The sequence below is a fragment of the Lycorma delicatula genome, chromosome 1 (genome assembly GCF_047948215.1).
Source record: "Lycorma delicatula isolate Av1 chromosome 1, ASM4794821v1, whole genome shotgun sequence".
Taxonomy (NCBI): Eukaryota; Metazoa; Arthropoda; class Insecta; order Hemiptera; family Fulgoridae; genus Lycorma; species Lycorma delicatula.
Window position 1 is genome coordinate 253,409,197 of NC_134455.1, and position 16,091 is coordinate 253,425,287.

Sequence of the window (16,091 nt, forward strand, 5' to 3'; positions counted from 1 at the left end):
ACATCATCATATTACCAGCACTATTACGAATTCCAGAAGCAGTAGTATTTAAGAAATTAATTGTATTAAGTAGTATAATCTTTTCGTAACACCATCTAATCGAAACTGTTCGCAATTTTTACACACCGACATTAAATAAATAGATAATACAAAGCCGAAGTGTAAATTAATTAATTGTGCATATGCTAAAATTTAAATGTACTACATGAAAGTGAAAACTTAAGAATGTTAAATAAGTATGGAAATGGTCAACGTTAAAAAAACTCAGTGTTTCAAAGACAAATTATTGGTGGACTATGCGTTTCAAATTCTATTGACCACATTGAACTAATCATCAATTCCACATTACTTTCAATGAATTCTTGTAAATAAAGCACTTAGATCTAAAACTTAACTTGGAAAATGATAGTAAAAACCGTTTATTGCTAATTGCGCCGGCGTTTACCGTATCAGAAATTAATACACGCATAAAAAATATAAGGAAAATGAACCTAAGGAAAACATGCATTAAATTTTATCATCTCAAATAATTATCCGATTTCATTCAATAAACCATTTTTAGCAATTATTTTAATAACTTTGTAACGGTCTATATAATTATGGAAACGGCAAAAATGAAATAATAGTAACTGGCTGCCTATAAAAATATATAAAATCAGCTGTTGTTATGCAGCAAAATTAATTATATTTTTGGCAATTAGTCAATATGTAATTATTCATTACGGCAATTACAGGCAGATGCCCACCTCCCACTCTCTTTTTATGAAAAATGGATCTTGCTGTTTCTTAAAAATTTACATTGTGTAAAATCGTTAATACCTGCATACGTTTATAGCGAAGAATTCTTATTCAAAAATTTTATTCATTCTCTACAAATCTTTGTAACTGGTAAAAGCGATAAAACAAAATAAATCGTGTTTTAGTTGAATCCTTAAATCATTGTTATGTGAACAATTAAAAAAAAAAAAACTTTGAAATTTTTAACTTAGTCGTGACAAAAAAATTTGTATCTATTAATATTAATAATAATTGATAATCTAATAAGATAAAAAACTCGAAAGAATTGAATGATAAGTTATTTGAAACATTAGCAAATGCAAACATGATACGAATCATAATTGAAGATCAAAGCGCAAATTTAGTTTGTTTTCTGCAATTTCAGATATTTATTTTAATTTTTTATTTATGTTCTAAATATAATATTTTAAAATTTATTTCACTATATTATTTTTTTTTGTTGATATTTTTAATTTAAGGGAAATGCTTGTGATAGACCCTTTTATACATATACGAAAAACAAATTACTCGTAGATTTATGCGAAAGAAAGATAAAACAAGAAAAATCCTACATGTTTCGAGCATGCGACTTATTGTCTACATAGAAAATAAGCAGTTTATAGGTAAAAAAAAAAACAGAACAAATTTTTTATAAATCAAATTTTAGATGAGGAAAGAAGTGACTTGAAAAGTAGTTAATTATGGTATTTCAAATGATGATTAAATACTTATCTACACCCTTTCTTCATTTTTATGTTAATAGATTTACTAATCGATTCGTTTTTGTCAGTAAAAAGAAAATTGTCCTTATTGATTAAAATCAAAAACTATAAATTAATTGTTTGTTTTACTGTTAAAATATATCTATTACATAAAATTAAAAAACACACAAATACATTAGCAATGTTAGACCTATTAGTCGGTCAGAATGTAACGTTACAAAAGTAACAACCATTTACATACATATTACAAGAATATGTAAGTTAAACAAATAATGAGCTTATATTGAAAATTAAGCGTTATTTGTTGAAAGTTTTATTTTATTTGTTTTTCTAAATAGTTTACAAAGTGCTCCTTCTCCTCGTGTTTACAAAAAAGATTACTGAAAAAAAAAATTATTTGCAGTCTTACATATAAAATAAATAAATACATAATTTCATTGTACAAATTACTGATTAATAAATTAAACGAGACAAATTTAAATCGTGGAAAATTATGACAAGTCTTAATAAATTTCGTTCAATTATTGTTATTATTCAGTTAGATCACTTTACTGAAGACCATTAACGATTACACTATGGTTGGCTTTTTTTAAATTTTCCAGAATCTAGATAAGATCAAATCCACGATTAGAATGGGTATTTTGTAACGGGGGAAAAAAGGAGAACAAAAAACCGTTAGATTAAAGGTATCCAAGAGTTGGCATACCGTGATTTTGCCCCGTGATTTTTCTATTGAGTAAAAGAGGACTATTGAAACTCATATTTTCTAAAGATAGTGGTTGGAATAACCACTGAATAAAGTGTTTATTTACAAAGAATGAATATCATTTAATATACGCTGAAAGTCTTCATTACAAAAAAGAAATTGTAGTAAGTCCGCTTATATAGATTAGGTTTCTGGGAATATGTATAGTCTTATAACCATTAGTGTATGTAAAAATACAACCCTAATAAATGTTTACTTGCATAAAATTAGCAAAAATGTGGGAATAGACATCATGATTTGAAAAAGAGGTTTACTGGAAAATGAAGACTTTGCAATCAGTTGTTTTCATTTTCCTTTTCTCTCATACCCTCGTAATCGAAGTACCGAAGTTTGCGAATAAATGCGGAAAAGAATTTGACGAGAGGAAAATTTTCTGATTAACTTTGCCCGTTTTGAGCCCATTTTACTCCATCACTCAAAAATAACTATAAAAATATATGCCTCCGTACGGTAGACTGCAGACTGCATGTACAGGTGTAACGGTGTGCGCGCGTTTGATTGCAGCAGCGCGTGTGTGAATGTGTGCACGCGCACGGGTAGGTGTGCGTATGTGTTGACAGTGAAATCCGAAGAAACAACAAATCCGATTATAAAATATTAAGTGAAACTTGTAGCAGATGAAGGATTAATTTTAATTTAAATATATTCGGCTGATTCGACATTTGAAACTTCAGTTTTTAATAATCATTTAATTGTATTAATAAAATAAAAGATGTTACTTATTAGTAAAATTTAAAACTTCTACAAAAGTAATTATTCCTGTAATTACAAGATAATAGAGTTACGATAATAGAGTAGCTGATCGAATTCAATGAAAATATTTATAAAATAAATAAATTTTGCTAAAAAAAAGTAATAGAAGAAACCGATAATTTTATAAAATATTTTTACTATTTTTAGTTTAGGGAGAACACAGCACAAATTATTTTAATGTTCAAAATAAAGGAAAATATGTAATTAGTTTCGTAATTTTTATTCTTATTTTATTTATTCTATTTACTGTCGTTTTTTTTTTTTTTTTTTTACTATTTTCTTGTATTTAACTTTAATTTTATCATTTAAATGTAGTTATGAAGTTATTTGGAATAAAATAATTATTTTAATAAATAAATAAATATTTATACTTTTTAATAAAAGTTAATTTAAGTAATAGATTTACTTAACTAAGAACGGATTACAGATATAAGCTGTATTAATGAATCAAAAGTAAATTTTGCTAATAAGATTTTTCAGAAATCAGTGTAGAAAATCCACATGATGAAAATTCGAACGAATCCATAAAGTTGTTTTATAAGAGCTATTTTTAAATAATTTACGTTATTAAAATTACAAATTCCATCTTCAAAAAAGTAAATTACGGTACACTGTTAGAATAAGTCACGGATTCTAAATAATTTGATTTGTCTTATCAGAGTTAACTAGTTACTTAAAAATATATGATTAATATATATATATATATATATTTTTTTTATTAAATTCCATTAATAAATCAAATAAACGCGTAAAATTTATGACTAGTTCAACCATATCTTATACATTTTGTACGCATAGATTCTCTAGTTAAGCAAACAAATATTTCATGTAAAAACGTCGTTGCTTGTAATCTGTGGGATTTATGAGAAAAAAATAACCTAAAATTTACTTCTGTATCAATCTTTGTTTATGTAATCAGCATAAAAATGTTTAAAAATATAACTGAAGATGTATAATACAAAATAACAAACGAAATAGCTAATTACAAATAAAAAATAAATTTCGGATTCAGAATAAAAGAAATGAAGGACAGAGGAAGGTGAAGGATTGCGAAGGAGAGCGACACAGCAACATTTATATACTAGGCACATAGGAACTATCTATAGTGACGTCACGGTTGGAACAGGTTGTTCACCTCTACAATAAGATCCGTTAGCACAGTATATTCCACTCGGTCAACCGGCTCCATCAATAATAATCTTACCACATCTATATATATAAAAAAAAAAACGTTTAATCAATTTATTTTTCGGTGTTAATGAAAATTCATTTCTTTAATAAATAGCGTTATAATCATTTTTATCGACAGCTTTATCCAAAGTAGAAAAGGGAAAGTTTTTAGTTGTATTTTGTTAAGAAGAAAATGGCTCCTTACCCGACTTTCCTCTTCATTTGTATTAGCTTACGTGTTTTTATATTTTTCATATTAAGATTATATGAAAAAATTAAGAAGAATTATTTGATAACTTACCAAAATTTGCGGTATTCGAAAAACAAAAAAGCTGATTTGATAAAATTAAGTTTTTCATAATCGTTAAAAGTATCATTTCCAGAACTCCGTACTTGTTTATAGAAATAGAGTTGTGGCAGAAATATTTTGAGATTATTTGATTTTTATAAACATCCATATAATTATTCTTCGCTTTCCTGTAAATATGAAACTCAAAATTGTCAGGATAGAGAAGATGTGGTATTAAATAGAACAAAAAAACACAAATTTAATGCCATTAAAAAAGTAATTATAAAATAAAACTTTGATTTTCTATTTTTATTCCAGCTTTACCTAAAACGTAGTCATGAATATTACTTATCAGGCTACACTACAATTTATTATGTAATTCTCAAATATTAGACTAAAGTGAATAACCTATTAAGATTATTCGTCCTTTGCATGTAAATCAGCAGTTTTACATATATTAAAAGTCTTTGTTCACAAATATTTTTCAGGAAATATATATAATCGTTTATTGGCATTATAAGGCGGTTAATATTTTTTTTAATGCCTAAACAGTTTATTTGTAAGTTTATCATTAGTATTTTAATCGAGTTAGTTAAATTATGTTTTTGTAACTAAAGGATTCATATAATTAATGACGTTTTGTATTCTGCCTAGTTACTACAAAAGAATAGACAGATAAATAAATGTATAATGCAAAAAAAATGTGTTTATATATTTTTTTAAACATCAGTACATGTTAAGTAAATAAATTATTGCTTGTTAGCTAAAAACTACAAAGAAACAGAAAAAAATATTTTTATCAGCTCTTATCTACTGATTATTTGCGTTAACGTAATGGTATAACACCGTTACTGATAAATTTATCTTTTTGTTTCAATCAATAAATTTTAAACGTTTATAGAAAATTTTCTTATTTATCTCGCACATCAGTCATAGGTAGCATTATCATACGTTGCATAAACTATATGTAGTAACTAAAAAAAAATTCTCATAAACACTTATAAAAATTACAATTTATCCGTTTGAAATTTACCTTGTTACTGAAATTTAAATTCTACAAGTTTTACTTACGTCTAAGCTATCATAATTTCTGAAATCTTTAAATCTTCAGCTCAGTTACATCTATTTATTTCTATTTACACTTAACGTGAATAATAGAACTATTCTATGTTTTCTTTAGAGACAGGCTAATTAATACCAAATTATAGCTGCTTAAGGAAGATTGATTTTATTTATCAGAAATTCAAGTTTGACTGGAGAATTCAAACCTAACAGTACAACAGTGTTTTTCCAACTTTTTTTAACTGATTTAATTACTATACAAGAACGTTACAACCAACATTTTGTAGATAAAACATTATGTTTAACGTTTTCTGATATAAATTCAGATGTTAAAAGCGATACATTTGATTTTATAGTTTGAAGAAAAATAAATTAATATTACGATTAAATTTACTGAAAACCTTTTAAATATTATTTGAAACAAAATATATTATCTTTTAGCAGCTTCGGAATAAGAAAGTTTCCTAGTTGAACAAAAAACAATTTAGCCTACTGACATGTCAACGTAAAGTATACTGGCCATTTCAAAGAAGGGTTTGAGTACAGGAAAAAAATCTACATTACTAAGTTTTTGAAGTACTATTTGTTCTTTCAAAAAGTAATTCGTATTTCATTTGTTAATATAACTGTTTTCAAGCAAAAATCTAACGAAAATCTTCGCTAGAATTTTTTTTTTATTATTGTAACCAAAAATAAAGGAAATATTCCTTCTAGCTAACTTTTGTTGTTTACAAGAAATGAAAAGATTAAAATGCACAGAATCGCATTTTAAAGATGAAACGTTTATTTCCCTAAGAATGGAGATGCACCTAATTCACTAAGTTCATACTGCAATTAATATCTCTCCTTCTAAATGTATGGAGCTGAAATAGTTGAGATATTTTCATTAGCAATTAGATCCGATTTCTAATAGCTCACGTGTAATAATTAATGTAAAAAACGTGATTTTTAGAAATGTTCTAGTCCCTTACAAATTGAATGATATCACTTTTTAGACCTGCCTAAACATTGAAACAACAGATGTTTTAAATATGTGAGAACATCTAACCCATAACTACGTAATTAAAGCTGATTAGCAGATTGTAACCTGTTTGGCTAGTTCGTCCACGAATAAAATCATTCATGTTTTCATTTCACATCTCACTGTTTTATAGAATATTACAAAGAAGTGGCAAGAATAAAGTACTACCAAAGTATTATGTGCTTATAAATTTATTTTTCATTAACTATTAGATGGTTTTATATCAATTTTACACACACACACACACACACATATATATATATATATATATATATATATATATATATATATATATATATATATATATAGGCATATAGTCGACGTCTTTGGACTGGACTCTATGTTATTCCTTATTTATTATTTTTGATTCCTACTTTTCAAATATATCAACACGTACCAGAAGGTTATACAAAATTACAGCTTTATTTCTTGAATATCAAACCCTACTTTATCTGGTTTAGTCTTAAATCAATGATATTTTTGTTTACTTTTAATGTCTAAAGAAAACATTAAAAAATAAACAATTTTTGATATACTTCTATACTTCAGATCATATCATACAATTTTTTTTTAACTTAGTAATAAACAGTTTGCTTTTAACCAAACTTTTGTATTTTTATGCTTGGTTATGGCATAAAATAACGTTTACGAAAACTTGCAGTTAAAGGTCTTTATTAAGTAATCTCATGTTGCTGACAAGTGCTAAGGTAATCAGTTTAAGCTTGTCAAAAAAAATGTTCACAGAACGCGATTTATATTTCTTTAAGTATTCGTTACTAAATTTAATGAATAATAAATTCACTAAATCGTAATAAAGGTACGGGTTTGATTATTGCTCAGAACAAAAAACTTGCTTTTAATAGCAAGGGAAATAACAAGCTAGTTATTTTCAATTTTGGTATCAGTCGTATTGTTATATTATAAGCTTTCTAACCTGCAGTCAACATATTTATAAATTTGCAATGATAATTACTAATGCGATAGTTTATATTCTGGTCGACTGCTTAAACTCTCTTTTATTGTATTATTATAAATTGATATAATATTTCTTTTATAATCATCAAATAATGTGTGCCATCAGAATCCGGTCGACTGAATTGTTGGCTACTCGAATGGGGTCTTAGGTGATCCGGGACGGAATGTATGTCACACTCTCACCATCACCCCTCTACTTCGATTACACCTTCACCATCGTTCGTTTTCATTTCTTTCTCTCACTCTTTCTCTCTCTCTCCCTCACGTACCACTTTCTACAGGTGTGTCGTGTGTTTAAGATGCTGAGAAGTTATAGAGATAGGAATTCCAAAGGTAATTGTGGACATCGGGTTTGTTTGTTATTCATAAAATTATTCTTTAACATGTGTTTGTAATATATTCCCAACCCCCTCTCAACATCTAAATATCATTGATTACTATAAATGGAAACTGTATAAAACTGTGGGAATGAAATAAAAATATTCTAATCACCTTTTACTATCAAATATTTTATATATATATATATATATATATATATATATATGTGTGTGTGTGTGTGTGTGTGTGTGTGTGTGTGTGTGTGTGTGTGATTTTTTTTTCATTAGGTTTCATTGAGTAAAAGGATATTACTCAAATTCAGCTTTCGTACATAAAAGATAAAGTTCGTAGAAAATTAGAAATTGAGATATGTATTTTAAATAAGTCAGGCTCAATCATTTGGTTTTTAGTTTTATTTTTCTTTCGTAATTGTTGGCATTAACATACGAGAACATTCACTTTACTACTTTTAGTATCAAATCTAATCAATTTCAAATATGCTGAGTGCGTTTTGTTTTCTGACTTCATGGATACATTTATCAACCAAGTTTTAATTAATATTATCAATTTAAAATATAACAGGGTTTACATCTTAAAACTGAATTTTCTTAGTAGAAAAAATTACAATTTTAGTAGTTACAGTTGAAAATCATTTTCACCATATTTTAATCTATATACATATAAATATTAACGTACTGAAAAGTTAAAGAGATAGGAATTTTAAAGGTAAATGTGAAAATCGGATTTGTTTGTGATTATTAAATTATTCTTTAACATATGTTTTTAACATAATCCCAACCCACTCTCTACATCTAAATATCATTGATTACTATAAATGGAAACTGGGAACATAAATGTATTTATGTTTTCAAGTAGTGTATCTAAACACTTCTCCAAAAATTAATAAAAACAATTACGCAGATTAGTTCTCGTTCTTTTATTTCTATCTACGAGTAAGTTTTTAAAAAAATGAACTAAAATTTAATTAATTGTTGGTAAATATGTTAAGCAGGTATTTTGTTACTTCTCATGTAACATAAAACTGTGATTTTCAGCTATGTTAAACAATCTTTTATTTGTATGTTTACATAATTTGGTTGATCAAAAGGGGATAAAAAGTAAAAATGTTTGATCTGGATAAAATAAATGGATTAATATATAACTTCACGTCGAAAATATACATTTTATTTGTATACCAGGATTAAAGAAGAAGTTTAATAAATTAATTTCTTAATCTAAATTAATTTAAATCTTTAACTGTTAAGTTTGAAATAGTAAAATTGGGAAATGTTTGTGAATTAATTAGGAATAAAGTAAAATTTTTACCTTAAGCCTTAAATGAAGTAAATTACTAAATCTAATACAAGCAACCAGTACAATAGTAAGTATATTGCAGAATAATTATTTTATGAATAATAATTTGAAGGCGGTGACACAATGGCGACTGTTTTCAATCTGAAAATCTCTGGATAAAAATATATGAATGAGAAATTTTAATTCGTTGTAGAATTTGGGAAAAAGTCCTGAAGAATTAAAACAACAATTTGGGAAAGGAGACCAAATACACCTCTTAAATATTTATATACATCTATTTGAAGAGAGATAACAAAAAATGTTTAAAAGCGATTGTACTTTATTTCTTATTTTATTTTTAAAATTTATTTATTTATTTTTATTTAATTCAGTGAAAGGAGATTAAAATGAATTTTTTTTAACTTGTAAGTTGAGTTTTTCCTTACTATGTAAATTATAATTATGCTACTAATTTCAATACTATTGCCGTAAATGAAAAACACTCTTCATTTTGTAACTCTGATAAGTTGTTACCTATAAAAAGGACCTACTAAAAATTTATAAATCTTTCTTTTATGAAAGATAGATTTTTCTTTTACGTTACATATTGAGTATATGCTAATTCCTATGGTTTTATTCTATTTACTACACTCAAAATAAGAGATTCATAAGAAAAACCTAGAGGAAGTATGGCCCTTTTAAAATAATTCCTAAAAATGCATTGTTAAAATTTCTGGAGGCTTTAATAAGAAATTTCATTTGAAAATCTTTTTAAATCTTATTTTCTTAATTTTTGTCCTTTGATATCTTTTGCTTCACTGAATTCTGATTGAGGAATCAAACAAATAAAAAGTAGATAATAAAGTTGATTAAATAGCTGGAGAACAGCTGACATTATCGATTAATTTGTACCAGTTAAGTTAAACGCCTGAATTCCATCAAAAAATGGTAATATATGCTTTCACATAATTTCAGTTACTTACATTCCCTGTATTCAATTACATTTTAGATGTTTATTTCTTAAAATCAGCTGAACAATTTGTGATCAGAGACACAAATAATTTCAATTGATTTTAGTGCTAAGGACGAAGAAACCTAAATCGAGTTACTGTTCATAAATTTTAAGTTTTGATAAAACATTTTAGAATGCGAAAGAATAGGTACCTTCTGAGTACCACATAAAAACCAGTAAAATGAGATCTAACATTCTTTCACATTTATAAAATCGAAACATTTTTCATTATGACAAAAAATATCAAAATATACACATTCATGGGTAGATTGTACTTTACCTACTCACGAGAAAAAACTCTTCTACAAGTTCCTAACAGTGTAGTTCTTCGGAAAATAATAGAAAACAATACACTTTTTAACTGTTAAAATTTTAATTAACATACATGAATCCCAACAGCTGGAAAGAAAATCAAATGCGATAAAATCATCACATGATTCTATTCAATAAATTTAGTGTTGAGCAATATTTAAATTGGATGTACGGCAGTAATTATAGGAGTCATAAGTGTTTAAAAATTCCATAACTCATAAAACTTAATTTTTTTTTAATGAAAATAACACAATAATTTATTTTATTTCATCTACGAATAGTAGCGGTATATCAAATATATAAAAATTAGAACATCATATTTGTACATTTTTAAATTAAAATAACAGTTATTTGTGGTTACATTTTTTCGATGTAGTCAAATAATATTAAAAATAACATTAAATATCTATTAATTAAAAATTAGTAATGTAACATATTTATGCTTTTGTTTATGTTGCTAGGTTGGTACATGTTATAAATCAACCTACACTCCTAAGGGGAATCTGATTTTCGAGTGCAACTTGAGCTCTTCAAAGCTTCGATTTTAGATCTCCAAACCTCCATGGTTAATTAATTGTACTTTTTAAGTGGGAAAAACCCATTTAAATGTTTTCTACGATCCTTTCCGTCGAAGAATTTATAAATATCTAAAATTTAGTCACATCTTTGAATATTTTATTTTTCCGCCAGTTGTGGTTAGAACGGTGGCTTCTGTGATAATCTGACTTGAGTTCTATTTCAGGGAAGGATTTGAATTTTTTTCACCAATCATTTCGTCGTTCTGGTTAAAATACATGTAAAAATAAGATTTTAGGATAAGTGATTCAGAACCAATAAAGGTTTTTATTTTATTTAGACTGAGTTGTACTTAATTTTTTTTATTTCTCAGTTGTAGCAAAGTAAATTTCAGTGACTTCTTTCAATTATTTTACACTTTTACCTGAGTTTCCAATCAGACTAAACAATCTTTATTATAATCTGTTCATAAATATATATCAAAAATTTACATGAGATCACTGGTGTTCTTTAAAATATATTATTTCGTTATAAAATTATTATAAAACAAATAATTGTTTCAAAAAGATACTATATTTAAAAAAAAAACTAAGAAAGCATATACATATTTTGTTAAATTACTTTCAGTACGCCCTCGTAAAACCTGAAGGAGGGATCCTGACTCCAACAATGTTATCCTGGTTACTATTGAAATTTTTCACGATTTTAAATTAAAAATAAGAAGAAAGTGGCTTTAAATGATCATAAATCTAAATTGCCGTCGGGTAAACTATTAATTAAAAATTTCATTCGTCCAAGATTTTTCAAGTATTCAGGGTAGACTGCGCAATGTACTCAAAATGAAAATGTTTGATAAATAAAAGTACACTTTACGAACTAATAATAAATGAAACGTTATAACATATTTTAATATTATTTTTATATTTTTGGACTCCCATATCGCTTTTTACAAAAAAATTTTAAAATCTTAAAAATATTTTAAAATTAAAAAATAAAGCTTTCATTTTTAAGTTCTTTTAAATATTTGAGCAAAATCAGGTATAAAATAATGTGCAAATGTAAATAATTTAATTTTATCTTATAATTTTTCAGTGGTAGTAGCTACACAGGTTCTGTAACAGCTAGATAATTAAGAAGTTATTGGTACAAAGAAAACCATGTGTCATTTTTGATAGCAACTTTTTGATAACTCGAAAAATTATTAAAATATTTTATTTTTTGTTTACGTAATGAATTTTTCAAACTTTTACATAAATACAAATATTATCGTTTACTTTGGATATCTACAACATCGAACAGATAAAAACACCAATTTCAATTTATATAAGAATCGATTTACAGGTCTACAAATCTGAAATACTGATATTCAATTTAGATTTGGTTAACTGTGTTTAAAATATAAAAATAATTTAAAGTTCATAAAAATAATATTTCTCATTAATAAAAAACTATTATTCTCTGGTTTATGCTTAAATACCTATGTAGACACACCAAACTCTGAATCATACATACAAAATCGGTTGTTCACTAACTGATATTTTTTCAAAATATTTCTAGGGCGGAGTAGAAGGAAAAGACTAAGAAGACTTGCAATACCGCTTCTACTTGCTTTAAAAATTAAAACGGCAATACTTTTGCCTGTAATATTTGGAATAGTTACCTTGATCGCCTTCAAAGGGCTTTGGGCTGGTATGACATCTTTAGGAGTTGTCGCAATTCTGGGACTTAAATCGCTAATCGGCCAAACCAAAATATATGAAGTAAGAGCTCCTCATCATTATCACTACCCGCCGTCACCGTACGGACTATCTGAAATTCAGTACCATCACGGGTTTCCAGAGTACTGGAGCAGACGTGAAGATTCATACAAGCCGGCAGGAGGATGGAGGTAATTGATAAAACGTTATAACCTTTTGAATATAGTTCACAAATTAGAAAGAGCAGTATGTATAAAAAATATTAAAAAGATACTTTATAAGCCCTAAATATACTTTAGTTATAGATTAAATCTTTTACTACCGGACTAAAATTTAATAACTATTGTAGTTATTTATTTGTAGGTACAACAGTTGAATGTTAGTCTGTAACTTTAAATAAAACAGAAAATTTCAATAAATTTACTTTAATTTCACCACTTTTTATAATAATTTTCGTGCACACCTAACTTTAGATATTATATTATGTTATAATGGAATATACTGAAAAACATATATATAATCAAATCTTTATGTTAATGCTATTTCATCAACATACAACATTATTAAATGAGAATAAATGCTTATCTATTTGGAAATGGCAAAAAAAAAAATTGTTTATATGTTCCTGAGTGTATTTTCCTAGGTATTTAATTATAATTTATCGATGATTATTTTTCTTTATTCCAGTTACGATCAATAATTTCAGTGATTTTTGAATCAGACGGCTAAGCGAAAATTATACAATTTCGCTCATTAATACGATAAGCATTTCTATTAACGAACAAATCGATCCGCAGAGAAAATTCTTAAGAACAAAAGAAAAAGACATAGTCATAAGTAAAAAAAAAAACGATCATGAATAACTCGTTTTCATTCAGTGATAAAGACTAAATAATTTAAAGTTGTGCTACAAAAAACGTTTTCCACAGTTTTAAACAAGTAAAATACACTTAAATATATATATTATAACAAACATGTAATGTTTAAGTAAGTTTTCAATGTAGGTAAACTTTCAAACAATTAAATTTTGTAATTTGTAAGTATATGTATCGGGCATTTTTGTTATTTTTTAAAATTTATTTATTATTAAAAAAATAAAATAATACAATAACTGTCAATTTTTTTTTTATAATCACCTTAAAATTACAATTAATTAAATCATAGTTTTCAGTAATCTAGACATTTTGTGTATAATTGAATTTTGTTGTTTTTCGGCAGGGATTTATTATATATATAATAATATATATATATACATATATATATATATATATATATATACATGTACTTCCAAAATATTGATATGGATTTTTTTTTTGTTTATAATCACTTACGGTTTTTCTGTGTTAATATTAACTTTTTTAAATATCCCGAAAAAATAAACTTCATTTACTTTAACTAAAAGATATGTACAGTTATGAAACAAGTTGTGTTATTATTATTATGACTCCGTGTAAATGTTGACCTTGAAAAGTTTTTTGAGCTCAAATGGTGTAAAACTCCCTTTTATAGAACACAAAATGAAAAGTTAGGTTCACAGCTACATTTCAAGAGATCGTTGAGACTAAAAAGTACTGCATAGAAGTAATGATTTCTAACTGTTCATTATTAAATAACCTCAAAAACTGAAAAAAATATTACAGTAGTTAGTGTTATTTGTTTATATATACAGTTTTATAAACTGTATACCTTACAATATACGAGAAGTAAGCATAAACAAGTAAGTGTGAGCATAAACAAGTCAATACCCTTGCATTTCACCAGTTAATATATAAAAATTATAAAAATAAACGTATTATTTTAATCAGTGCTACCACTTTGGTGTTTTATTTATTGAACAGCAATTCTGGCCAGCTTTACGAGTATGTAACAACTGACCTGACCGGAGCCGCTCGAGAAAATACAGATAAAATTATGGAAAGAACTTCACACACCCCGACAGAGACGCCTTCAGCTAACTGCACTAAACTTCTCAAAAACAATGAATGATAAATAATTCCGTATATTTTACAAAAATATCGTACCCGAATTTTATTAGAATAAACGGAGATAAACACTGAAAAAATCGTCTACTACTTGTTTTATAAATTCGAGAATTGCAACAAATATTTTTAATACATCATCTTTCGTAATGTAATTTAATGTATTTATAATTATTTATAAAATAAAACTGAACATGGATTTTCAAGCAAATATTATTAAATTAAAATTTTTATTTTATGCACATTGACCGCCATTTCTATCTGATTAAGTGAAGACATTCTGAGTTGTTAAGTTTTATATAAAAAATCTAAATCTCAGCCAGACAATATTAAATTAAAAAAACGATTTTGCTTTTAATTTAACAAAGCAAAAAGAGTGATTAATTATTTTTAAAAAAAACGGTTTTATTTATTTAATGAAAGAATGAAAGATAATTTGGTTGTACACATTACATGTGTATTAACATATATGTCTGGAGGGCATAATCTAAAGTTTGTACGAGACTTGGCGCAAGATACAAATCACTCAGAAAAAATACATAGTCATTCCCAAGAATTCCAACCCAAGATATTTCAGCATACCACATGTATCTATTTTAATTGTATGTAGATAATATTATAAATATCCATGATAAATATCACTTAAAATATGGTATAATCAAATATTATATATTCAGATAGACATATTAAATTAAAATATCTATTATAATTAATATTGGTTTAAATATATATAGATATTTAAACCAATTTTAATTATAATAGATATTATAATTAAATATATAGACGTATATATATATATATATATATATATATACGTCTATATCAAAGGGAATGATAATTTAGAATGATATATAACTTTATTCATAACACAAACACATTTTATAACAAACCATCTGATATCATTACTTTTAAAGAAAGCAGCGCTGAATATAGCCTCGTTTTCTGTAGTGCTTAAATGTGTCACAGCGTAAGAGGAAAACTAGGAGGTAATTTAAAATAACTAAGTGTTATACGCTTTTCCCAGTAAACCACGCATTGAATGTACGACTCTCTCCAGTATGGGAAGCACATTATATACGTATATTAACAGAAATAATGACTACTTTTATGTATTCATATAAGTCAAGTTTATGTTCTTTACAAATATTTTGTTCTTTCAACATAAAAAGTGATAATTTAAAAATGAGATAGAAAAAGCTTTAATCCGTATGACACTTTATGTTTATTGTTAGAGGCCTACGTAAAAGTCAGATTTTACAATAAAAATAGAACTATGCAGAATCACTTCAAACCTCAAGAAGTAAACACCCGGCGAATTCTCGCATAAGTAAAAGTTTCTATTATAACACATATATGTAGAGTTATTTCCTTTTTTTTTTTAATTAATGTTTAAAAAAATTTATTAAAAATGTATATGTAACATGATAAT

General features: G+C 26.0%; 1 protein-coding gene across 1 annotated transcript in view; it reads left to right on the forward strand.

The window, feature by feature from the left end:
* The window catches only part of LOC142317810 (uncharacterized), a 37,256-nt gene extending 24,378 nt beyond the window's left edge, over positions 1–12,878 (forward strand). The window contains exon 4 of the mRNA XM_075354360.1: positions 12,544–12,878. Coding sequence (XP_075210475.1) covers positions 12,544–12,878 — 335 coding nt within the window. The remainder of the gene's footprint in view (positions 1–12,543) is intronic.
* The last annotated feature ends 3,213 nt before the right edge of the window (positions 12,879–16,091 follow it).